Genomic DNA, 25,857 nt, shown 5'->3' with positions numbered 1-25,857 from the left:
AGGTTCAACTTTTGAATCCTACTGTAGTTCCACACTGTGATCCTATGTGTCCTCCGCCTCTCTGTCAAGGATAAGAGACTCACTGTTTTTAAATCTTTTAAATTTTACTTCACATTTCAGATTATAAAACATCAGTTCTCGCCTAATTTCCTAAAACATTTTGTACCAGCTGTATATATGACGACTGTGATCCTTTTTAACTTCTGAATTTAATAAAGAGCAATAATGTAAACTCTCTCTTATGTCATTGCAATTACCAGCTATGGAAATAGGGCAATAAATGACATGGAGAGACATTGGCTAATTCCTATCACAAGGTGGTATAATGGACCGATGTAAATTTAGCGATGCAGTGGATGAAACTTATTTCCAAATATTTATTCTTGGCTGAAAAGATTTTCTATACTTATTTTTCCAATGACATACCATTTTTTTCAATAGATACAGTTTATACATAGTTTGTACAATAACCAGTATTCATTAAAGCAGAATTTTACATTGTGTACATTATGAACAACATACCTGTACATGGACAAAAGAGTTACACCTTGGCCACAAAAATCACTCTTTTCTGTCTCCAAACTAAGACTCAATCAGTATCTTAAAACCAAAAACACAAAGTCTCAAGCATGTTCAAAAAACGGTGGGTGCTAAGAAGATCCAGTTAAAATATATCTCAATAGCAGATAACCTGTTTTAAGCAAAACCACTGCGTATGCCTCTTGGACACCAAAAACCTGTCAACAAAAATATCAGGGTAAAAAAAAAATCTTTTCGCTTTGGCCACATTTTAAATTAATTTTTTGCCTTGAATTGCAAATTTGCAATTTCTATCAAATTGAAGTAAATACAAAGGTTTCACTTCACGTAAACTCTGCAGTGCTTCTAAGCATTTTTTGAGTATACAATCACTTTGTTCTGATCTCTTAAAACAACTTATAGCTGCGGCAGGAATAGACACGTACTGTGTACGGCTCCGGTTGATTGTGATTGCGTAAGCATTCATTAATAGTCAGGAGGCTGTTTGTAACAGAGGAGGGACATTTCTCACTGGAGTGAAAACAAGCGGGGCAGCCAGAACACTGAAATTGGAGATTGTCTGTCCCTCAGACTTTTTGCTTCACACCGAAGTCATCACAGCCAGCAGGGGTGACGTAAAACGCAGCACACTGCATCCAGCCGTTGGGTACACAGCCTCCTGATTCTTGACCCCGTCTTCTAACAGTGTGTGTTTGGTGCGCTTACATTAAAATGTAAGGCTCATCTGTCGTGATCTTAAGGATCTAAGCTGAATTCATGAATATTACTTGCAATCCTTGTTTCTTGCAGGGATGTTTCTTAAATGTCATTACTAGCATATTACTGCAATAAATGTAAAACAAGAAATAACTGACACCGATTGAGAAAAATTTCCTTCATATTATGCAAAAAAAACACAGCATTTTCTCCTTTACAATGCAGATATTTATGCACTGTCTAAAAAAAAAAAAATCGATTTTAAAGTTTATCGTTGAAATACAGCACTCAGAGTTGAAATTTGTAACAGTTCTCATGGTAAAAAAGTAATGAAAAATTAGGATAAAATTCCAGTTTTGCTCTCAACCACAAAAAACCTGCTGTGACTTTCTCCTCCATCGTCAACTACAGATTTCTCAAACCTGTGCATTGCATTTCTACTTCCCATCAAACCCGTGTTTTACAAAGACCAATCCATCAGCATGTGGTTTGTTGTAGGTCAACAGATGTTTGGTGGGCAGTAGGGACTTCTCAGAAGCACAGGAAAAGCACACTCTTGACTATTTTACATGCAGACACCTCAATTTAACTGCATCCTTGAACTTTTGGCTCCATAATCAGACCTTCAAATGAAACTACTTCTGAGCTTTTGTTCACTTCATCACTATAGAAAAGTCCTTCATTCACCAGAACCAACAGCAAAAGCAATCTAAACATACTCATTCGAAAAGAGTCCTTAGTCAATTGAAAATAAATCAACTGTTTTCAATACACATCTATAATAAAGACTTTTTTTTAATGCAGTTTAACAATGGTTCAATATGTACAGCAAAGTACTGTAAAAGTGCTGGGCTTATTATTAAGCAATAATGTATGTAAAAAATACTATAATACTATTTAGAGGCAGGTTATAAGTCTTTATGCTCCTTCATGTAGCATTGCGTCTTTTTTGTATATCCACGCATCATTCCTTCAGCCTTGCCTGATTTAATACTTGGCCTAAACAGGGTCCACCACATACCGACTGCTACATTTAAACACTCAATCAGCTACTTCATCACTTTGCAGTTTGGCATAATCCTGGTGCAACCTTCAACCCTGAAATCGTCCGTGATGACAGTGTATGGTGACAGGCTGGACAGACGCCTGTGCTCAGATCAACCTGGAGTTGCGGAGGTATTGGATGAGGACCTTGTAGATGAAGTTGTACTGAGACAAAGTCTGAACCATCATCATCCTCTGAGTACGCAGCTTCCATAGGACCTCCGGGACCTCCAGTGGCTGAAAACAGACAGAGTATGTGAAAGACGGCAGTGTTTCATTTAAAAAAAAAAAAAAACACACAGATGGCAAAGCAACCAAGAAGAAAATATGAACCAAATGTATGTGGAATTTTTGAGAAGCTTACCTCATTGTGCTCTAGACAGGCTATCATGATCTCAGATAGGATGACCACGCCAGTCCGTCCCACCCCGGCACTGCAGTGGACCAGTACAGGTAGGTTGGTGTTCTTTGGGTCACTGATGCTGTTTGTGTGTCTCCTCACAGACTGGATCTCTTCGAGGTAGGCTGGAAAAACATGAGCACGCTCACTTGAGACTTCATTAGGTAAACAAATACTGCATTTTTAACATGAATCCTAGGAAATTCTCATTTTCTTGAGGGTTGTAGCACTGAATATTATCCAAGGTCACCTTCACTGACTCGCTTAGCTTAACTTCATACAACACTGATCCAGTTTCATGGCACATATGGAATTAATGTTGCTAGATGTAACACAGCCATATTGTGAGACACAGCAAGGATGTGATCAAATGAGCATGAGGACCCTAGAACTGATACTGATCCCACTCACTGAGGAAGCCTTTGAAGTCCTCAGGACAGCCGTGATCAGGCCAGTCTGTGTACTGCAGGTGCCAGACAGTCCTCTCTTGGCCCGTCAGGAGGTGTTTGATCTTAAGCCCTGTGGTGGCGTAGCAGCCGGACTCGGTGCGGAACCGGGTGGTGATTTTGAAGCGCCCGTACGTCACCGTGTTGTGTCGCGAGCCAAGTCGTGGCCAGTACCGGAAGCTCTTTTCTCGGCCGCTCTCCTGGAAGAAGACAAGGACGTAGAAAGGTCAGTCTAGGCAGAGATGAGAAATAAGCTACGTGGCGCTGTAAATATGACATCTAACGCTCACCTCTTCAGCAGTGACCATGGCAATGATGGAGACACCCTGCTCCCACACCATCTGCCAGAAGTCCTGACATGTGTTCGACATGGGACCCTGCGTTGCAATGTAGCTCCACTCCTGTCCGCCTACTGTGATCTAATGAGACAGGAGACAATTACTTTAAAGTTATCAGTCATAGGATCTCATCACTAATTAGTTTAAAAAAAAGAAAAAAAAAAGCCAGAGTACCAGAAAATGGAAATCATTGTGAGCAGAGATGAGTTATTCTTTTGTGTCAGAAACATGACAATGAGGGAGTGAAATGTGACTAAACAACAGTCATTGCCTTCCCACAATTCAAACACCCCGGTACGTGTAGCGGTAATCCACAGAGGTTGGTTTATACCACTGTATAAACCTACTGTGGTTTATCATGGTTGGACAATGGGATGGATGTACTGTGTAGATGGTTAAAATCCTTTTTTAGTGTCAGTGCAGTTTAAGTCACATTTATGATTGTAATCACTCCTAATGAGGGGATAAAAGCTTAAAAGGGGAAGTCCACCATTTTTAGTTTACTCATCTAAAGTACAGCTACTCAGCCAGTAAAAAAAGTTGTACGATGTCTTCTGAGAGGCTTTGTCAAGTCTGAGAAAATAATCCCATTGTTGTCATAGGGATTTCATCAAGTTAGCTCACTTTGGGTTTGGACACATTTTTGTAACAGTAAACCAGCCTTACAAACTGAGGGTTTTTAACACAGACTTGGGAATTTACCAGGCAGGGTGACTCTAACGTGAACAATAGGGGAGCTTCTAAAATTTTTGGAACTTAACTCTATTTCTAACTAATTTATTTAGACCACTACTGCTTTAATCGGTCTTTCACAAGCCCGCCAACTAAATCCCTCAAGTACCCCTTTTAAAATACTGAATTTGAAGTAGGCCATTCTTATTTCCAGTAAATTCCACTTAAAATCTCTCTTAAAATCTCCAGATATGTTCTGGCAGTATTATGATGCATGTCAAACTTTATATTAACTATTATTATTATTATATTAACTCAGAAATATTTCAATCAATGGTCAAGAAGAAACTAAACTAAGACTCAAGAGCCTGTTAAGAGAAAAAAAAAAAAGAAAACTACAATACTTTTTCTTCTGGGAGATGAAAATACTGTAAAATATGAAGGCACTGTGAAGTCACTACGTCTATAGGAAATGTGTTTTATATACTGATTAAAAACAAAAATACGTGCCAAAACAACTAGTTTATCATTAAGGGAACCCTATAGAGTGCCACAGATACTGAGTACTGTATACTGTATGTCCATATGGAAATACAACAGGAGTATTGTAGGGATTTCCATTAGTATAGTCAGTATATGTACATGTAATTTAGGCCCTTGCTTTGTAGGAGAAGGTGACTCTCCAGTCTGTAGTGTGGTCATTTAATTGTAGCATTTCCCCACTCAAATCGTGTAAAGTGGCAGTGATATGTAGATTTTTCAGCCTGCAAAATTAACAGCCTACCAGCCTGTTGCATTAACCAAACAGTGAGTACTGAAATTGAAAGAATCAATAAATTTGAGAGAAAGGTGTGTGTGACGATACATCTCTGCACAACTTACTCTAATATGTGATGCGTTGATGTATCCTGTGTTGTTCTCTTTAGTGGGAACCAGCTCCACTCGGTTGTTGTCATAAGGCAGGACATCTTGGAAGCGGTTTTTGTCTCCGCTCTCCGGCAGCTGGGCGATGGTGTATTCCCCTCCCGGACGCTTTGGGATTTTCTCATACTCCTTTAACAGCTCGCCTCTGTCCATGTGCTGCTCCAGCAATTTACACTGACATACACAAAAAATGAAACGGTAAATACATCACTGCCGTGCATAATGCAGTCCTGATATCAGGAAGAACTTAACCTCATTTTGACTTCCTTAGGCCAATCAGTTTAATGTTATAAATACATAAATAATGTGTTAAGATGTCCTGTATCATTCCTTAATCTTTGGTCAAACTTGAATCAGCAGTGACACAGCAATTATTTTTGTGTACACGTGACTCAACAGGAGACAGTTCATACAATAAGTAAAGAACCATGCAAACCACTGCCATGTGTAGAAGAACTGAACTATGAGTTAGTAATAACCTATGTCTTTGGTTGACGATTATTGTGTGTATGAGACATCTGGGAATTTACTATATGCATACATTTGATCTTAAACATTCACGACTCGATTAGCTATAGATATAATTCATTAAAGTGTCTGGAATTTACAGCCACACTGTCAAAGCAACAAGCATCAAGATTAACAAGGTTTACCAGTTCAGTCGTATGTTCACAGTGGGAACAAGAACACCAACTAACACTTTCTACTTCACATATTTTTCATAACATACCAGGAGCTTACTAATGCCAAAAAAAAAAAAAGCAGCTCCTGCTGAAGAGCTTTTTTCGGCCATGACGAAGTTACTAAACAAGTAAACAACAATACAAACCAGCGCCTAAACTAAACATTACATTTGTTATTGCTTTGCAAACATATGTCTTTTGAGGAGCAAATCCCTGACAAAATCGAAAAGTCTTATCAAAAACTCTGCCCTACCCTCTCGTCATTAGAGGCTCGTTCAGGCTCATCCTTGCCCTCGTCGTGCATTGGCTGCCTGGACACCGACAGCCCATTCAGCTTGGCCACCTTCAGAGGGCCCATCTTTTTTACCTCTGACCTGGCTCCTTTCTTCATGCCCTGGTATGACAACAAAGTAGAGAGGATGAATGTGTCTGAACCCCACAGAGAGGGAGTAGGTAGACGAGGGGAGGGACGGTGCAGCTTTGCTGGGTATTTTCCAGCAGAATGTCACCTTTCCAGTTTTCCAAGGTAGTCCAATTACATTCTTTCGGTATGTGTCAAAGCTAGCCTGCTTGCAGCAGTCAACCCTGGCCACTGAAACTATCTCAAATGGTTTCTACATGCATACTCATGTTGTCCTGATCTGAGGCACTGACATCATGTTACTGAGAAAAAACAAGTACTTACAACGCACTGTTTTAGAAAATGAAACAAGCAGTTTGCTTTTTGACACTGGGTTCTCTGAGGTATAACAGTGCCTTTACAGACCAAAATAAAGCTGGAGTGTGATTGAATGTTGTGATATGTCAGCAGTAAATTACAGTAATAATTAACTGACATGGTGAACACAAACTAATTAGCTGCTAAATTATCAATTGCTTTCATGCGCATTTAAAAACAAACGTAATATTCGGAGAAGCCAAATATGACAATATCTCTAAAAATGTTAAGTGCTTAGTAGAGCTGTAACGATTAATTGATTAGTTGATAAAAAAGAAAATTAATCCGCAACTATTTTGATAGTTGCTTAATCATCATTTTTCAACAAAAATGCCAGAAATTTGCTGGTTTTCTTTATGAAATATAAAGTGAAAATAAATGAAATATTTTAGGTTTTGGACCGGTGTTGTACAAAACATGATATCTGAGGACATCACCTTGGATCCTGGGAAACTGTGTTGGGCATTTTTACTCCTTTTTGACATTTCATTGACTAAAAGATTATTAAAGAAAATACTCGGCAGATTAATCGATAATGAAAATAATCATTAGTTGCTGCCCTAGAGCTAAGACACAGAAGAGGTGATATGAAGAAATAGAAATGTTCATCTATTTCCTTTTCCGTGCGTCAGTTTTAAACAAATTAAATCATTACTGCATTAGGCTAATAACGTAAACAACTACATGGATATATTAGCTGATGTAGGTTGAGGTAAAGAACATTAACAGGAGCTCTATCAATAGGAAGAGATCAGGAACAAGACTCACCGGAGGGGGTAAACCTTCCACGGTTTTCTTCCCAGGAGGCACATCAGACACAGGCCTCTTCTTGAAGTCTGTTTTAGTCTTCTGCTTAGCCTGACCACTCAGGTCTCCCTCTGAGACCGAGGGCATAATCCTGGGCTGTCGTAAGTCTGACAACATGTACAGAGGCTCACCCTCCTGGATCAGGGGGTGAACCTTGTACGTCAAGGAGCCGGTTATAGAGGGGTCAAGGGAGGAGCCTATGGGGTATGCAGGAGGAGGCTCTATGGGAGTCTGTTGCTGAGGCGGCAGAGAAGAGAGAGATGTCAGGCTGTGATGCTGTTTGGGCACCTGCTCAGGAACAATGGCTGCAATTGCATCTTGAGAAAGTGGAGTGTGACGTCCACTATCGTCCTCAAACTCCTCTTCTTCGCCACTACTGTGAACCAGCATGGTGGCATCTGAAAGGGACTTTTTGTGTCCATACTGCACGTCCTCCCTAATGTCGCCCCTATCTTCTGTCTTTGTACGTTCCAAGAACACGTTGAGCTGTGAGCCCTGAGAGCGACCGCCACGCAAGACTGGAGGGGGTGTAGCAGTTTCGGCTGCTGAAGAAGACACGGTGCGCTCTTTCACCCTCATTCCCTCGAGACTATGAGCCAATCCAGCAATTTCAATGGAGTTGCGCTTCTGAGCATGGTATGGGTGCCTGTGTGGGAGTCCACTGAAAAGAGGCTCTGACACCTCCTGTAAAGAGTGAGCAACAGGCAAACTGTCCTCTTGGAAAGTCTGGACTGAGTGGTGCACACGCCTCGTGATGATCAAGTCTGGGTTGCTACTGCTGACATACAGGTGACGCGACAGGTCAGGTGTGCTGTTTGCAGGCCGAGGATGGGCGTATGGGTAAGGCGGAGGTGGTCGGTACACTTGTGTTCTCATGATGTTGGGGGCCGGATACTCCTGGGCTTGTTGTAACTGGACATTTGTTAGCTCAGGGACACTAACTGCCCCCACTACGGGCCTCCTCTCTGTAGGATAGGGGTATGGAGAGGGGCTGTGAAAGCTGGAGCCCAGATGGAAAGGATAGTGGTGGTGTTGGGCTGCTCCGCCATGCTCCCCCCTGATCTCTGGCTGGCTGTAAACTAGAGGGTCTGGTCTGCTGTAGGCGTATGAGTTTCCGATGTTTAGGTTCCTCATCGAGTGGCTCTGCCGGTGCTCTTGAGACAAAACCATCCCTCCTCCCGCTCCTCGGTTCTTCTGACGCATCACTGTCTCATAATCCGGAGTGGCGCGGTAGGAGGGTGGGATGAGAGCGCTGTGGCGATGTGAAGGGACATAGTCTGGCCTGGTGATATCGCTAGTGATAGAGGGGTTGGAGGACATGGGTGAAGGCTGAAGGTAGTGTTGAGGATTGGTCAGAGAGCTGGTGCTGTGGGCACTGTAGACGCTGCCATTGCGTAAACGCCCTCCACTGCTGTATTCCAGAGGAGAGCAGTCCAGGCTGGTCTGAGAGTGGTAGTAATAACCGTTCTGACTGTTCATGTACAGGTTGTCTGTGAGAGTGAAGACATCCCAAGATGGGTATATAATTATAATTACATAACATTTATATATTTACATTTAGCTGAAGACAGAGCAGGCATCACACTGCAAAAAAAACGAGTAGTGTCATGTAATGACTTATAATCTTCCCATGCACTCGCTAGAAGTTTCTTTCTATACAGTGGTTACCCTGTGACGATGTGTAAGGCTCTGTGAAATGGCCATTGTAGTGCATTTGCGGAGGGGGCATCATGTAGGCCTGAGGCTTTGGCTGTAAAACAACAAGAAAGGGATTCAGTTACTGCTCATATAATCCAAATACTGTTCAAGAATTACATATAAATAAACTGTGTGGTTACACACTGCCGCTACATAATGATTTTAACATGCATTATGTGCTGCAGTGCAAGCCAGAAATTTCTACAAGCATACAAAATATGAAAAGTTTGTTTTGAGCATGAATGAACATTACCAGAGATATTCTAGTCGAGGATCTCCGTCTGACTGGGTTTACAACTGTGGGCTGGGTTTGGCTGGTGGGAAAACAAAAGTGGTTCAAAAAATATGATAAAACCCAATAATACTATGACTGATAATACCTTTTCCAGTCTCTCACTTTGAGGAAGATATATTTCTACAAAGACTTTTTGCCATTTAACTCTGATAACACACACACAAGGTGGAAACCAGTGCACAAGTCTTTGTGCTCCAGTGCACCAGCGAGCATGGTTTACTGGAGAAGAGTTGTGCGTTTAGTTTTAATTTCGACTGATTTGCATTTAACAAAACATGTTAAATTTTTCTGTGTTAGATATTGTCTTGACACATTAAATTCTACAGTCATAGATTCAGACATTTCAGCCGGTACTCAAAAAGTACTGAAGTTTGATAACCTGCCCTTTTAAAAGGGAGATACCCAATGAATTACAGGACTATGACAGAGACTGAATTACAGACTGTGTTTCTGAAAAGTACCTAAAAGTCTGAAAAAATATGGGTCCCTGTGGATTTAAAAAGGCTTTAGGTTATAAATAAAATATATAAATTCCGTCTACTTGGATAAAAAGTCACTACGTGCCTCAAAGCCCAAGGTTCATTTCAGATACACAGAACCCGTACACTGTGGTTATTGTTAGCTAGCGAAATCACAGGGGGATGGGTGTTGGCACCTGCTCGATAGTCATACTGTAGGCAGTGGGTGACTGTGTTGCTCACCCCTTATTAGAAGGCAGAGAGGGACGAGAGAGCATTGGAAAGCGAGGAAAGGATAGAGTGAGAAGGGACTTCTGGGAGCCCTCAGAAGGTAGGGGGTCACACTCCTCTCTGAAGAGAGAGGAGGAGAGGAGGACAGAAGTGAGGCTACACCAAAGAGGAGACACATGCATGAGATGACAAGGAACATAGAGACAGGAAATAGGCTAGATGTTTTAAACACAAACAAACAAACAATCAAACAACTTACAGGCTACTCTTGTTAATCTTATAAAACTTGAGTCTGGCCAAACACATCCGGCACACGTATTTGGAGGTTTCCATGTCTTCCTACACGAAAAAGGAGAAAAAAAAAATAAAAAGAAGATGGCGAGAGAATTAGTACAGATGCAGTGTTTGCTTGGTTACCTACAAATAAAAGCTTTCCTGTGTATGCCCTTTAATACTTCAACATTGAATGTCAGCTAATGGTATGTGACTTTATGACCCGAACAACCCAAGTTACAGCCACACACACACACACGCACGCACGCACGCACAAGCACACGCGCACACACACGCATTAAGACTAGCAGATGGTAAGCTCTACCACGAATGCCATTTCCAATTTTGCTAAATCCAATAAGAGATCGCAATGTCCCTGAGGATGGGAGGAGAAAGAAGGTGTAAAGGCCGCAGAGACTTACGGTCTGGAACTGAACACTCTCCTCTCTGTTGGCTAGCTCCAGGGCAAAGAAGGACCTGTTGTGACTCATGTTGTTAATTTCATTCCACCTACACAGCCAATTAAAGCACAGTGGTAAAGGGAAAGAGGGGGAAGAAAATACATGATGTCACGGCAGTCGCAAAACCTCACAGCATTTTTAAAGAGACTGTGGCACTGCTTTAACAATGCATATTAAAAATTCATATACATGTAGCACTCATAATGGTATGTAGATAGATACAGTTCAGCCTAAGTCAAGAATGTTCACTTACTCATTGGACTGACAAATAATGCCCCCACAATCCTTATCAGCTATCACAGCCTACCTGACTCATTTCCTCAGGCCAAATTCAGGTCTAGAGAGCATTCACCCCACCCAAGAGCAGTACCACAAAACTTAGTTTATACTGACAGAATTGTCTGATTCAATGCAATTACTGCTCAGAGTCACAAGTTAGCAGACAAAGCTTTTATTAAATGCTTCATACTGAGAAGTGGATCATAATTCAGGACTGTTAGGCAGTGCAAAAGTCAAACAGGTTTCTAGGTTTACCTAAATAAAAGAAGTGGCCTTCCATTTTTGTGCTTGACAAAGATGCCGTCAAGGCAGGATCCAAGAGTAACATCTGTGCCTGTACTGTCCTGTTAAGATAAGAGGAAAGGATAAAGACATTCAGATCAATGTCCTTCAGGTGAAAGAATCCGGGCCGCTTTTTAACCAAATAGTTCTTTGATCAATCTTTGCAGTAGTCGCAATAATATGCAGCTTCACGCTTCTTTGACATCTGGGCTGTTGGGGGATTGCAGGATGGATCTTGTAGACCTACCTTGGCTTGATAGCTTTCCTGGCCATAGCCCTCCATTTTCTCCACCTCCTGCATGTACAACATCTCTGCCTCTGGGGCTGACAAACCCCTGAAAAGGTCAAAAATGGCAAGAAAAATACAAAGAAAAAACAGTCATCACCCAATGAACCTTCATAAAATAAAGATATGGACACAGAAAAGCAAAGCAATGCAAAAACATATGGCAGAAGTGTAGTGATTTACAAAAGAAATTGCTGAATTTAAGTTGTTAAAGTGCTACCAAAAAAAAGTGTATAAAATGAGATTAAATATACAAGACCAATATTATTTGTGCTTTTCAACCTGTATGTATATAAATCACAGGAGATGGGTTATACAGTGGCATGAAAAAGTTGCCTGATCAACATTTCTGTTACCATGAATAGCTTTGTGAGTAAATGATTGATTTCCAAAAAAGGTACAAAATTAAAGATGACATTTCTTTAATATTTTAAGCAAGATTATTTTTTTATTTCCATTACAGTTTCAAAAAGGAAAAGGGCCTGAAACAAAGGTTTTTGCACTTAGTAACACCCACTTTGGCAAGTATAGCTTGTAAGCGCTTTTTGTAGCAGTTAATAAAAATAATACACTAACCTTGCTTAAAATGTTAAAAAGAATGTTTCATCTTTAACTTCATGCCTTTTGGAGATCAGTTCATCTTCTACTCACTTAACTATTCATAGTAACAGAAAATTTGACCAGGGGCGCCAAAACCTTTTCATTGCCACTGTATACTATACATCCAGAGTGAGTCTAAGTGAATCCAGATGATGAAAGATTATCTGCCTTGACAGATGCAAAAGAACTACACTTGCCTGTGCAATGCGTGAAAGTGTCTGTCTGTTGATCCACACACATGACAGGCAAACTGATATTTTGAAAACCTGCTCACCTAAAGGACTGATAAAGCAGAGCCACTTTCTGAGTGGCCTCTTCCAGCACTCGCTCATCCTGTATCCAGTCCTGCAAAGACAGAGTCAGGATTGATACAATGTTGGTATGAAACACAAATGAACACAGGACATCTGAAATATTTTTCAGTTCAGGTGTTGAGCATGCAAAAGAAAATTCTTACAATAGGGAACAGCACAAACTTCTGGAGGAACTCCTGGGAATCATATCGATTGAAGTCTCCAAAGTCAGCTGTGAGCATAAAGAAAGATATATTAAATGAGTAAATACAGTAAAACATACTTTACATGACACTGCCCCCTGAATAAATCGTTTTACATGCCAATTTCTGCATGTAGTACAAGGCAAAATAGACATTCAAGAATTGCAGAATGTTGTATGCAGAATAGTGTAATGCCATTTGGAAGGCTGGAGTGTATGATGACTAAATGGACTAATTTTAGGAGAGGAGGGGCCCGTTTGTTATTGAAGGGAATTGCTTCAGTGTCTGACAACGCGGAGGTCCAAAAGTGTTACAGCTTCAGGCTGCCTGCTGGTAACATTCACAACTATCTTGAGTATCCCAGGCATCAGCAATGCTCAAAAGCTACAACTGCCCTTCACTCCAAAGTCCTTTATTTACAGCACAAATTCCAAGTTTGCAAGACAAATTACGCAATGACTAAATCTTAAGGGCACTTGCAAGAAGTTTCATGGGGATTTTCTTTGAGGCACATATTGCAGGCTGATCAGTCATTCAAACATGACTGCAACAGTAAGTGATCTCAGCAGCTCTGCTATTCTAACATCCAGGCCAGTAGGTTGCAGTGCCTGATATAACTTTGCCAGCAGTGTTTGAGATTCTTCTGGCTGAGCAAAAGTGGGAGGATGTGTCAGAGCTGAAGCTCATGTAAGGGGTATTCACAATCACACACCCAACCCTGACTAATTTAATAGGATGGTTTAGGTTTGATCGTGTTTGTTAAGTGCTATATATTATGAGAATCATGACAATGTTGTGGTGGTTGAACAAAGGTTTCTACTACTGCGAGAAGCAGACACTTAAAACAAGACATAGTGGTGTAATAAAATAATGTGGTTGAGAATAATATTTTGTGAAATGTCAACCTAAACTCCCATTTTCCTAGCTGTGCATTGAGGAGAAACGTTTTTCTCTTGCTCTGATGAAGATTAAAAGGTAAGTGCCTCGGAATCAACAGGCTTATTGCAGTTTACTAACACCCCACCCGCAACAAACTTGCAGAGTTTAGCAAAATCCTTAATGAACTCGCACAAGCCTCCTGTCCAGAAATCACTGAAAATAATTAAAGTGCTTCAGGACAGTTTTTGGGGAAGTTTACAGTTTCAGCACATGTTGCCTTATATCATGATTTATGGACAGTTGTTCTGTATTTGCACTAGTAATTACTTTGCTTGGGACTTAAAGCTGCTAGTAGTCACTGCAGAATGATTTAAACCAAGAAATGCCACTCTTGTCCAAGTGAAGTTTCTGTTATAAGGCTAGTGTTGGACATTCATATTACCTTGCACTGCCAGGCTAGCTAAACGTACAGCTTGCTCTAGCGAGCATGAGATCCTGCCTTCCAGAACATCCTTTTTCAGCTGTAGGTAATACTGATATCTGTGGGGAAAGAAGGGGTTACTTAAAAGTAGGAAATAGACAAGCAGCCAACAAGCAAACATGACAGCTTCATTCAGGTATGCAGAAACAGCTGTAACAGAGCAAAACTTCTCTAATACAGCAGTATCAAAAATAGCTTATGACATATTTAAACCATTATACTTGGTGCCTCTCTGCTTGGCACTAGAGATGGACGGGGAGAGGTAAAAAAAAACTATCATTATACACTGGCATCTAATTCTTTGAGTGCAACTGTGCATCTAAGTTGCTTCATCATCTTATTGCCTTGTAGAACACCTTAGCCTGACCAGAGTTTATTTAGAAAAACAAAAAACGCCTGTTGTGCTTGCAGTAACCTTTGCTTGGCATTCAGTTCATAGCTAAAATGTATAACTTTCTGACTGATATTCTTGAAGATTAATTTTTACTAAGCTAATGCTGTTAGTGGCCTTGACAAGACTTCTCATGCCACTAATTGAACATCACCTTGTGATCTCCTGTTGCAGTTGGGTGACACTGGGTATGTAAAAGACGACTCCAAAGTAAACGGTGGGTTCCAGCCCATACTTGTCCAGCTGCTTTTTCAGTGGCTTCTCCAAGTCAATCCATCTCTGCTGGTTCTGCTTGTTGAAGTACCACAGACTGAAGTATGTTATCTAAGAAGCAAATAAAGCAAGCAGACACATTACACCTCAACCACACTGTGATCAAGGAAATTCTAGGGCAACTTGTAAATCTGGCAGACCAATTTAGGCTTAGCTATTTGTAGTAAACTTGAAGTAATGCATACTTACCAAAACTTACAGTATATTACATATTAAACTTTAGAACAACATTGTGAGACTGCGTCCTATTTAGTCGCTTATTTTAAGTGCATTAAACTGCAGGTCTTGTCCCAGTCATCCATATAATATTCAAAACATATGTAGACCTGAAAATTCAACCATTGCAAACTCCTCTAGATTTACAGGGTGCTGGCACTCCCTGTTCAGTTATGTGACTGTCTGAACATCACAGTGAACACTGGTAAGAGATGTAACCCCATGTGGGCTTGCTGTTTACAATTTAGCGAAGAGAGACCTATTGTGAATCAAAGCCACTCTCAAACCAAAACTAGATAATTACTTGCCAACATAACTTGCAACAGGTAGCATTGGTCAGCTATGACTGAACAATGTGTAAACACAACTCAAATAATATTGTAAAAATAATGTGAAATTATAATGACCCAGAGCAGAGAAAATAAACACAAAATACAACGTATGTTAGGGCATCTAATTTCTTTGAATGGAAATTGCCTGCAGTCCAATGTAAACGAAATTGTGGTCCTCATTACAGTTTACAAACATCAGGCTGAAGCTGAATTGACATAGATCTCAAAACACAGGACCTATTAACCATGCAATTAGCAAGTGCCACAGTGAATTTGATTGTTTGATCACTGAAAAAAAATATCAGTATTAGTCTTAATAAATCTCACTCCTAAATCAATTACAGAACCTGCTTAATCTTTCTATCAAAAACTGACATCCGAGAGAACCACAACTGCACAAACAAACCTGCTGACATCAAAGACAAACAATATGGCATTACTTACTGCATACTACAAAAACTGTAAGTGAGCGTGGAGGCCTTCCACTAGCACTAGTAGCCAGAGTAGATGACAAATGAAGTCTTGCTATATTACGCTGACATAACAAAGTCATACAGTACACGTTCCTATGCCACACTGTCGGTATATTCACCAGTGTCTACCATTGATTTAATGTACAACTGGGTCTGACAGCACTAAATCGTACAGTTCAGTTCATAACAAAAAGGTGGTGTGACTGTGTGACCGTAGTGCCCAGATGCAGACGTCCTGACTCCGAACTACCTTTTTTGACCATCATGCCCATGCTCTATGAGAGCTGGTACTTCCGTCTGAATGAAAATTTCAAAAACATGCATGATATTTTTGCTAATCTGTGTCATGAGTTTCTTACAGGCATATAATTACATTAAAATGCAGCATATGTAATCTAAAAAAAATTCCTAAACCATGTTATCAGCAGGACAAAGATTATTAGAGATTACATTATATGAGTAAACAATGACAAACGTAGTACAATCTTAGTTTCTTTTGTTCTGCCTACCATTTCCAAGTAAGAATGTGTTTAAAGGAGACAACCTTAACAAAACAAAATAACTTTTTTGCTGAGATGGTGAGTCAGAAAAAGTCTATAAGAGAGAACAATCAGCACTTGTATTTGCAGAGGAGACATACATACCTCTCTTAACTCCAGTCTCTGGGCAACTGCCTCCAAACATTCCTGCCCAGTGCTCTCCACTGAAAGTGTAAACTCAACAAACTCTCCATTGAGCTGCTGAATCCGAGTGACAAGACAGCTCTTGCTTGAAACAGTATACCTTCTAGTCCTTTTGAGTTTTAAGCCAAATGGCAAGGGCATGTTTCACACTTCTTCAGGAGGGAGGTCTTCACTTAGTCCCGAGAGATTATCCTCCTCTTCGTCCTCTCAAAACGTTTGTGAATTTTACAAGTCATGAGATTCATTATCAACAAACAGGTCTGAAAAGCAAGACAAGAAACGTCTCAAAACATCTCCAAAATACTACGATACACAGCAAATGCTAGCATGAAATAAAAGTTTTGGAAAAGGGGATGCAAAAGAGGGTCAATCACAATTTAAGTAAGTGGTCATACTCATCCCTGGCGCATATAGCATATAGTATTCACACCTGGTCTGTCACCCTGAAACAGACGCCAGACTAGACAAACACAAGACTTATCGTGAAGTAATCCTCTTAAATGTTGCATTTTGTATTAAGTCACCCAACTTGGCTATCTTGGATTTGCTACCAAAGGCATTTTATTGACGTAACAATTTAACTAACAGTCAGTTCTTTAAAATAACACCATTTAAAACAAATCCATGGACTTAAAGCAATTTCTAGCAGGCTACCTGGCCTGAAAAATTAACGGTGACTATTAATGTTTGCTAGCCATTTTTTCCAAGCTTCATCTTCCGGTGAATAGTCAGATGCAAGAGCGACCTGATTCAATACGCAGCAAGCTACAAGCTAAATCCCTGCTCCTTTCCACCTCATCCATGTATCCACCATATTACAAATGATCTAATGAACTTATAACTTGTCTTACTTAAACACGACGTTCATGTAAGTTTATACCAAATATATGACACTTTCTTAACTAACTAGCTACTTTTCATTGTCAGTTTTAATATCTTGGGAACACTAACCACTGATCACAACTTAACGCTAGCGTGCTAACTTATGTTCCAGCAAATAGACGACACCCTTGGGAAGCTGACGTCGCCGGTAAATATTTTGGCCAAAAACGTTAACGTTACCGTTAGCCACCAGATGCAAATTAGTAGTCGAACTAGGATTCAGTCCTTTAGGATTCCGCCATCAAGGTCAACAGATTGCTACTATGGAGATATTTATCGGAATTAGATACAGCTAATTTGTCTGCAGTTAGTTTCTGGATCAAAACTAACGCTGCACCCCATGCCTCTTGGGTCCGATACTTCACTCAAGTTCCAAGCGTGTTTCGCTTCCTGGGATTGGAAGAGCAACAAGTGTATTCCGTCTACATCCGCGGCCCTATAGTTTAAGCATTTGTGCTTCAGCAGTTAATTAATTCCCGAAATACCCTGGGATATAATTAAACTCTACTACATAATTTTACCAACAATGTGTTTAACCGTATTTTCTGGCGCAGACCCTTCAAAACACATTATAGTGCCTCCGCGGCGGAGGAATACATGGAGGTTTTCTGAGCCATGACATCAGACAGCTGGAATGCCGAGCGGTGAAAATGCCAGAAATGGGACAGCTGCCTGGAACTGCTGGCCGCTGACCTGTCTATTTACCTTTTACATCGACTGACAGCTGTAATGGCAAACATAGAATAATGTGATAAGAGAGTTTCCCTCTGTAACTGTTTGCAAAATGGCCCAAAGTACGATCCTCAAAAGTGGTAACGGTTGCAGGCAGAGTATATACCAGTTTGTGGTCTTAATAATCTGATGCAAGCATAGAAGAATTAGAGGAATAGAAAAATTTATTGCAATTGTAAAGACACTTTCTGGTGACAGTGAATTCCTATTAGCTACATGTTAGGCATATGTCAAGTCAAACATACTGAGCAATAATACGTTTATTTATAACAAATTTTTTTCTAGAAATCTGAAAATATAAACTGCAGCTACATCATACCTAGGACTGACTGGGCACTCTGCAATCCACTCAAACTAAAGGAAACCAGTAATTCCACATATCAGTGCAGTGATATGCACTATCCTTTGCAGATTTGCAAATCACACTAGTAACCATGGGGCAATAATTCTGAAAATGTTTGGATCATTACTTTGGACATCAACTGCAGCTCAACAGCTATGACTCAAGTATGTGGCCATTTTACAATGACCCAACTGAGAAATTCATGTCTGATTTACTCACAGAACTTTGTTTGCTTATGTCAAATTTTCACTGTGCTTTTGTTTTAAAAAAAAAAAAAAGCAGAACAAAACTACAACACCTCATTGGTGGGGCTTCTAAAAACATGGAAAACACAACCAGTGTTAAATCACATTAACACAACTATACTTTCAGAAAATTCAAATATTACACTTTTCTCTGGGACAACAATCACCTGGTAAAAAAAACATTAAAGGATTTTAAACCCTGAATACAGCAAAACTCAGAACTCATCATCACTGACGGAAGCAACTGTATTTGTATGTTGCTCATTGGCAGTTTCCACATTGTGAGAGTGTGTAATGCGGGACACATGAAGTGACTCTGACAAACTTCTTCCCAGATCTTCAAGCTCTTTGGATTGTCCATCGTCATTGACCTCAGCTTGGTCTTGATGAAATCCTTCGTCACTAGTTAAAGTGGTGTATTCGTGGTTTTCATTGCTTACGTTTTTGTTTGTTGCAGTTGTGGCTATCCGATTATTTTGGGAGTCCTCTTCCTTGATTCTTGTATTATTGGTAACATGCTCACTGAGCCAAGGAGAGCCAAAGCACCTTTCCTGATTTTGACTCTCCTCGTCCTTTTCATTTGTTTTTGATGGTGAAGCAGTCCTTTCAGGAGAACATAAGGGTGTAGACACTGATAAGGCATCAGTGTAATCTGGAGAATCACAGTATTTAATTAGTGAAGCATAGGGGAACAGGTCATTCACCTCTTTGGTCTTCACTCGTTTCCCCCCTGATTCCAGATGTGGTAGGAGTGAATCAAGCACATCATTCTCCTTTTTTACAAGCTCTGTACTGGAGGTGGATATGTTGGTTGGCTCTTCAAAATCTTTACGCAGCACTTCCATAAGGTGGCGCATTTTACCCTAAAACAGAAAAAGCAATCAAATTCATGAAGAAGTTCAAAAGCCCTCAATTTTTTTTTTCATTTATTTAGCGCAGCGACCCTAACACTTTAACAAGACCTGCTAAATACATATGGCATTCTCCATTAAGTTTTTCTGTAAGTGCTATGCGAAGGAAGTACTTCAAGCAAGTCCAGTTGCCTTACAGAAGACCCTGACCTGGATGACTGAGAATGTTCACAGATATATTGCATTAAGTTATATACTTACCTCATCAAGCTGATGCTGATTCATTTCAATATGGCGCTTTATCACCCGATCTAGGACCCTTGCAGAGGACATAGACACTTACACTACAGAAATGACTCAGAGGTTGTAACAGGCATTAACCACTATTTAACTTACTCAATCATGTGTACACGTGTTCACATAAGACATAGAAATGTCAACAAACCTGCTAGAGATGTGCCCCCTGGACAAGATATCCTCTGTTACAGCAGAAATAAATTCGAGGTACATTAATTCTTCTTCTCTGTTGAGGACCAGATGAGAAATTTTTTTTCATAGAGAATACATCCTTTCCAGTAACATCTCAATTAAAAGCTGCGCAGGCATTAGATATTATCACAGAGAACTTACTCTGCAGATACATTCTTCATAATGGGAGATTTCACGCCTTCTGGTGAGACCCTAGAAGAAGAGCCTTAAATTCTTTTAGAGCTTTACACAGAAAATAAACAAGGAACAACATTACGAATAAAAACAACATTTCCACTATTTCCGCTTTACAACTTTACCTGGATGAGGAGTCAAAGACATAATGGTCTCTGCTCTTGTTTACTTGACTCTGTTGTCTAGATGCTGAGAAATATGTTCCACTGAACTCTTCCTCAGACCACTCTTGCTCTGTCATAAATCCCTGTACCACAAAAAGGACAGTAAAGTGAGATGGGATATTCAATATTTTCAAGGCTCTCTCATGATCAAATACATATTTTAGCGTGTGTGAAATGTGGCTGTAAACACTTCACTTTCAATTAATTACTTATGGTTTTAAAGGGACAATACACAACACAAGTATTACTAACCTTGAGCCACAAGTAGGCAATTTGTAGACATTACAGTGATGGTCATAAGACATGATATTGGAAAATATGTGAACAATGCTATTTAATCCTCATAATTACCTGAGATGGCTCGTCAAATTCCTGTGTGTATCCCTTAGTTTTTGCGCTGCAGAGAAGAGATAGAATTCAAGATATCTGAAGACATTAGCGCAAAAGCTGCATATGCTGAATAAATTGTTGGTATCTGTTGCTATCCTTTGAGACTCACTGAGATGTTTGGTAAATACCTTTTGTGATATGTTTCCCGTTGCATCAGTCTTGAGTTGGTGCAGTCCTGAGTAGGTTTCCTTCGCGGTGCTCTGTAGTAGCGATACTCTTCCAGGTATGAACTTTTATCTGATTTCAGGGTCTTAGGGGTGAAAGGTTTGTCTTGAGTAAAGTGCTGTGAGTGTTTCTGGAGCAAGTCTCCGCTGTATGTCTTCTGGAAAGGATCCTGGAAAGTCTTGTAGCAACTTTGATCTCCTGAAGGTGCCAGTGAGCACGCTGACTGCTTTCTGTGCAAAGCTGACTCTGGGCTCCGGTATTTTAATTCTGATGCTGGGCGATGCTGATGAGAATGCTGTGGTTTACACGATTGATAAACTATCTCCTTAGCATGAAAGGAGGTGCTGAACCTTGGGCTGGAGACCATGGAACTCCTCGAGCAGAGGTATGGACTGTCATCATATTGCACGGACAGTCTACTCTAAAAAGCAAACATTGTATTGAATCAGATATTGTACTTACTGAAAAAGTTTGAGTGACAAATAACATGGACTTTGCAATTAAAGCTTTTGACTGCCTCTCATGGTCCAGTTCTCTCTTCCAGGCAATGCCACACATACTGCATTTTCTGACGGATACATTAACATTACATGAAGCAATGAGAAAACACATCAGTGACTCTGCCTCGATGTCTCACCTGGGCTGAAGAGCAGGAGGTTCTAATATTCCTCTGTGAGAGAGACTGGGCTGACTGAGGATGACCCCCTTTCCTCAAGCGATCCTGCCTGATCTGGTCATTGTCTGTAAGCAGGTGTGAAATACTGAATAAGTGCAGAAGATAGTCTACTCTGCACTGTCTAACTAAAACTGGCAGGGAAGCAGTTTCTTACAATGTCATATGTGTTTTTTACACATTGTAATTTACATTTATGTTGTTCCCAAATCTCCTTAACCTACCTTGTGATTTACTTCATTTCCTGAAATGATTTTGGGTAGCTTTACGAGAACGGGCAAAGACTCACCGCACTTAACTCTGAGGTATGTGAGAGTCAGGAGTGCAAGTATGATAGCGTAGTATTAAGAAGAGAGGTTTACTGTAACCATTAGAGCTGAGGATGTGTGCATCCTGTACTCAAATGTGATGACTGGCTGCATTGTATTATCGCTTGTTGAAGCTTCTGTCAGTGCAGCAAATGGTCTTTGCCCGGACTATGATGCATGTCTTCCTGAACTACTGAACACTGGTGCCAAGTGGTGACTTCAGAAAGAAAACGTTGGTGTTTGATTTTGATTACCAATTAAACACCATTGTGGTTGTGCTAAAATGAAAAATATAATACCTAAAAAAAAATCAGCCCAGAAGGGTACATCGTAATTTCAACAGACAGCAAAAAAGTGTTTTAAATTGAATTAATCATTTAATGTTTCGACTTGGGTACTTACACTTTACACTATGTATCATGCTTTTGGGTACTGAGGCATCAATGGCAGCTGTGGGAGTAGGCAAAAAATTTAAGATTATCATTATATCATCACAACAGATTATTAACCTAATTATCATGCAACAGAGATACATGTTTTAACCACCTCAACATATAAGCATATTATGTATGCAGGAGCTGAATTAGTTGGGTCTGCTGAATGTCACTGTAAGGATCATAATGTATTCCTGCCATGTGGCTCACCTTTAGCTGAATAAACCTTTTTGTAATGAGACACCATGTGGTCTTTAATGATGGACTGTGTCAACTTGCTCGAGGAGCGAGGGCAGAAAGCTAAAAACACAAGGCAGAGAACAACACACAGTACGATATAAAATGCAGGTCTTACCTTACAAATGAACAATACTCACTTGACTTATTTTTGATGATAATATTAGTGAATATTAATGCTTACGGCTACTTTTCAAGGTCTGTCCTCTCATACCAGGGCTGGACCCCAGTCCAGATGACACACTCCCTAAAATATATAAAGATGGATATGGTCATGTTGACAATCTAAAGATTTGTAGACTGACATTTTATCAATGACAGTTTTAATAATTGTCAAGCATTAAGTGCATACAGATTCTCAAATGTGATGATTTACAATTTTTAGAATTCATATCAATGTAAACTGAATACCTTTGGGGTTTTTTAATATTGGTCAGAAAAAAAGAAGCAATCTTGAGACATCACTTTAGCCTTTGAAACTTGTGATGGGAAAGGCCATTATTTATAACATTTACTGAATGAACAATCAAAAATATTTTTAAAAGTCTTTAAATATTGTTTAAGTAACTTTATGAGTATTAATACAAAAATCACGCAGTCTTTTAGAAGGGGAATTTATTTATTTGTTTTTTATACATTCCTGTTCTAGCTCTAGTATGGTGTTATTAGTATTTTAAGCTAATGGTTAGAAAATAGTAAACGTTATTTTCAACATGACAAACAGCTGAAATATCGTCTTCAACTTAAAGGGCCAAAATAATAATAATCTAATATTAGCTTTGGATTTCAATCTTAAGTTTTGAGAACAAGCAGTGTGAGTAATGGGCTGACCATTGTATAGATAAACTTGAGGCCACATTAGTGAGTGTGCACACAGTCAGCATGAGTTTATCTTTAGTTTGCTGCCTACGCGAAATTTGAATTCCATTCCTTATGCTGATTAACTAGCCAGATGGCTAGCTAATGCTAATACTATTTACATACCTATTCTCGATTCCATGATAACGTTACACTCAGCGTATCCCATTTTCCTCGGAAAAATTCCGGGACAGCGACTGCAGAGATTGTATACATCCAAAAACGACAGTGTACTTAACTGTAAACATTTTAACGCTGTAATATAATCAAGTAATGTAGTGGTAAAAACCTAATACTAGCTTATAAGCAGATGAGGGGCTAAGCAAAGCTTCCCCGTCACCATGCTGGTTGCTACGAGTGCCGTCGTCATCACGCTCATGCGTAAGGAATCGTCACACACGCCACGCACCCCCCACCCCCTTAGATAAAGGCACACAGCTGACACATGCCTGGGAAAAGTGAGCTGAAATAACAACATGACAAAAAAGGTATTAAAAATAAAATCCAATAGCATAATAATAATAATAATTTTTTTTTTTTTTTTGTCATGCAATAGATGACCTTATTTATCTTGATGCCCAAATCCCAAATGTAGATCCACTGGCAATGGTATTGTTAATCATTAATTGAGTTGAAAAATATACAGCACATATGCTAAAAACCGCAGAAATAAAAGTAGACAAAATGACTATAATCCCCCATGAATATTTGTGTCTAAACATTGTGGGATTTCTGGGTGTGGACATGGTATTTTTGGAGCTACTGTTTGTTAGACAAACAGGGTGATGCAAGTGGAGCCAGTGTGAAGCCCATAAACTGCAGGAAAAGCCAGCCTTTATTGTCCTCAGCAGTCATAAAATGCAGCGGCATGTGCACTGGGGCTCCTGTGCTTGACAATTAAGAGCAGAATTACAGAAGTTACAAGAAGCATACATTAGAAGTTCTATTACTGGGACTTTATTTGCCATTAGAAGATGGGACATGTTGTAATTGCTTAGAGGGAACTGAAAATGTTACATTTTTCCTTCAAAGAGTGCTAGAGACTTCACTATTCATCAGTTTGAGACATAAGTGTAAGCAATTCTAACAAATTAAAGGCCATTTTCACAACAGGTATTTCGAGGGGTCATAGTTGGAAAAGCACAGGTATTACTAATAACGTTAAAAAATGGCTCCTTTCTGTTCAAGACTCCCAGTAAGCCATGACATTGTGACAGTGAGCGAGTATGCACAATGTCAAGACCCTGAGACTAAAGCAGCTAAAGAGAATACACCCATCATTCATTTCATTATTTACACCTGTGCTATTCCTGCTGTACATGTCTTATGTGAAAAAGGTCCATATCTGTGTATATCTGTGTAATCTGCCACATGTCACTAGTAGTTAAGGTTAATGTGTTACATCCTAGCCGAGACTTCGGTTACCTACCCAAACATTGACTGAAACGGCATTCTGTGGTTGTCAATGTGGCGTTTAAGGCTATAAGAGCAAAAACTGGGATTATTAATTCAATTTCTGAGCCATCCATGCTCCCCAGGGTCATAAATCCCTACCAGATGCACCAAGTTCCTGTATAACCATGCCTATGTTGTTTATTACTGCAACATGAAATGACCGTGGTGTGTCATTGCCATGAAAACTGCAACCGTCAGTGGCATCATTTACAGTATTGTGGCAGTGTGAAAAACACAGAGTGCAACAAATAGAAAATCTGATTAAACTGAGTATGTGTTACGCATGAGAACATTCTGTCAGCAGCATATTGTTAATTCTGCCATGTTCCTTGTATTGTTTGAGAGACCTTTTGACCCCTCATGTCACTTACCAACAAAAGATCGTGAATGACTTAATAGTAGTGTGACAGGCAACATGTGAAACAAATTTTTTGGAACAGCATCATAAAAAAAATAAACTCATGCTTCCTGTAGTTTTTAAAATGCTTCCCCTTGATTTTAATATCAGTTCAAAAAGACACAAATTTATGTGAACTGATCTATTAATACATCATTCTGCACTCTAAAATTGAATGATATTAATTTCATCAGTGTTACTTATGTTTTCTGATGCTAGTAAAGACTTTTTAACACCAGTAGTTATCTTGTACACAATACAGAGCAAAAACAGGGCTATATTTCCAATGTTTATTAGTTCAGAAATATTCAAAATGCAGATTTTTTTGTCTGATTAAATCCAAAATCTTCAATTTGTTTATTTTAACTTCAGGTGGCCACAAAATTACAACTTTTATGGCCGTGGTTTGGAAGCAGAAACATTGCACAAGTGGTATTAATAACATTCATAATGGCTCTGTTCAAGATATTATTGCAATACAATAAAGTTGTTTGTTATTAGTTACATACACCGAGTGTCTGTTTTGAGAAAAGGTCTATTCAACCAGTTTTACTCAATTTTTTTCCCCTTGTCATGTGTATTTTGAAGTCATTAGTAGCTTTTGTTGTGAATACTGATATATAAATAAGGTTCATTATTGTTATGTGATTTGTATTTTTACGCCATCAGTGTATTAATAATCAGCAATAAAATAGGCTAACAGGC

At 39.6% G+C, this 25,857-nt stretch overlaps 2 protein-coding genes across 3 annotated transcripts; both read right to left on the bottom strand.

Annotated features, from left to right (window-relative positions):
- Positions 1-104: 104 nt before the first annotated feature.
- On the bottom strand, positions 105-17,767 carry ptpn21 (protein tyrosine phosphatase non-receptor type 21). Of its 2 annotated transcripts, XM_040136644.1 has the most exons (20): positions 17,418-17,767; positions 16,317-16,615; positions 14,533-14,702; positions 13,949-14,046; positions 12,589-12,656; positions 12,406-12,476; positions 11,493-11,580; positions 11,219-11,307; positions 10,646-10,733; positions 10,210-10,289; positions 9,963-10,070; positions 9,220-9,280; positions 8,937-9,018; positions 7,230-8,758; positions 5,997-6,137; positions 5,019-5,234; positions 3,417-3,545; positions 3,092-3,326; positions 2,645-2,805; positions 105-2,517 (listed from the first exon to the last, which is right to left on the bottom strand). In XM_040136644.1, the coding sequence occupies exons 2-20, from the start codon at positions 16,494-16,496 to the stop codon at positions 2,389-2,391; spliced, it is 3,723 nt and encodes a 1,240-aa protein (XP_039992578.1). In that variant the 5' UTR covers positions 16,497-16,615; positions 17,418-17,767; the 3' UTR covers positions 105-2,388. The 2 variants fall into 2 exon arrangements, with proteins under 2 accessions (XP_039992578.1, XP_039992579.1); XM_040136645.1 differs by lacking the exon at positions 9,963-10,070 and having other exon boundaries at positions 106-2,517; positions 17,418-17,765.
- Positions 17,768-18,585: 818 nt separating this feature from the next.
- On the bottom strand, positions 18,586-23,635 carry spata7 (spermatogenesis associated 7). Its single transcript, XM_040137670.1, is given in 13 exon segments — positions 18,586-19,420; positions 19,670-19,727; positions 19,854-19,931; positions 20,039-20,089; positions 20,197-20,318; positions 20,587-20,632; positions 20,754-21,211; positions 21,428-21,531; positions 22,174-22,221; positions 22,416-22,505; positions 22,627-22,689; positions 23,427-23,468; positions 23,471-23,635. Coding segments are annotated over 13 exon segments (1,854 nt in total). The 5' UTR covers positions 23,517-23,635; the 3' UTR covers positions 18,586-18,772.
- Between the last annotated feature and the right edge of the window lie 2,222 nt (positions 23,636-25,857).

Source organism: Xiphias gladius, chromosome 10, assembly GCF_016859285.1.
Source record: "Xiphias gladius isolate SHS-SW01 ecotype Sanya breed wild chromosome 10, ASM1685928v1, whole genome shotgun sequence".
Taxonomy (NCBI): Eukaryota; Metazoa; Chordata; class Actinopteri; order Istiophoriformes; family Xiphiidae; genus Xiphias; species Xiphias gladius.
This window is presented reverse-complemented; position numbering and strand designations above follow the sequence as displayed.

What these genes read in the sequence shown, in the direction of transcription:
- ptpn21 (XM_040136644.1), bottom strand. Translation starts at nt 16,496, where the DNA reads ATGCCCTTGCCATTTGGCTTAAAACTCAAAAGGACTAGAAGGTATACT. An exon ending in AGAGTGTTCAGTTCCAGACC is followed by an intron (nt 10,290 to 10,645) that starts GTAAGTCTCTGC and finishes TTTTTCGTGTAG; the next exon opens with GAAGACATGGAAACCTCCAA. An exon ending in GGACTTCAAAGGCTTCCTCA is followed by an intron (nt 2,806 to 3,091) that starts GTGAGTGGGATC and finishes ATGTTTTTCCAG; the next exon opens with CCTACCTCGAAGAGATCCAG.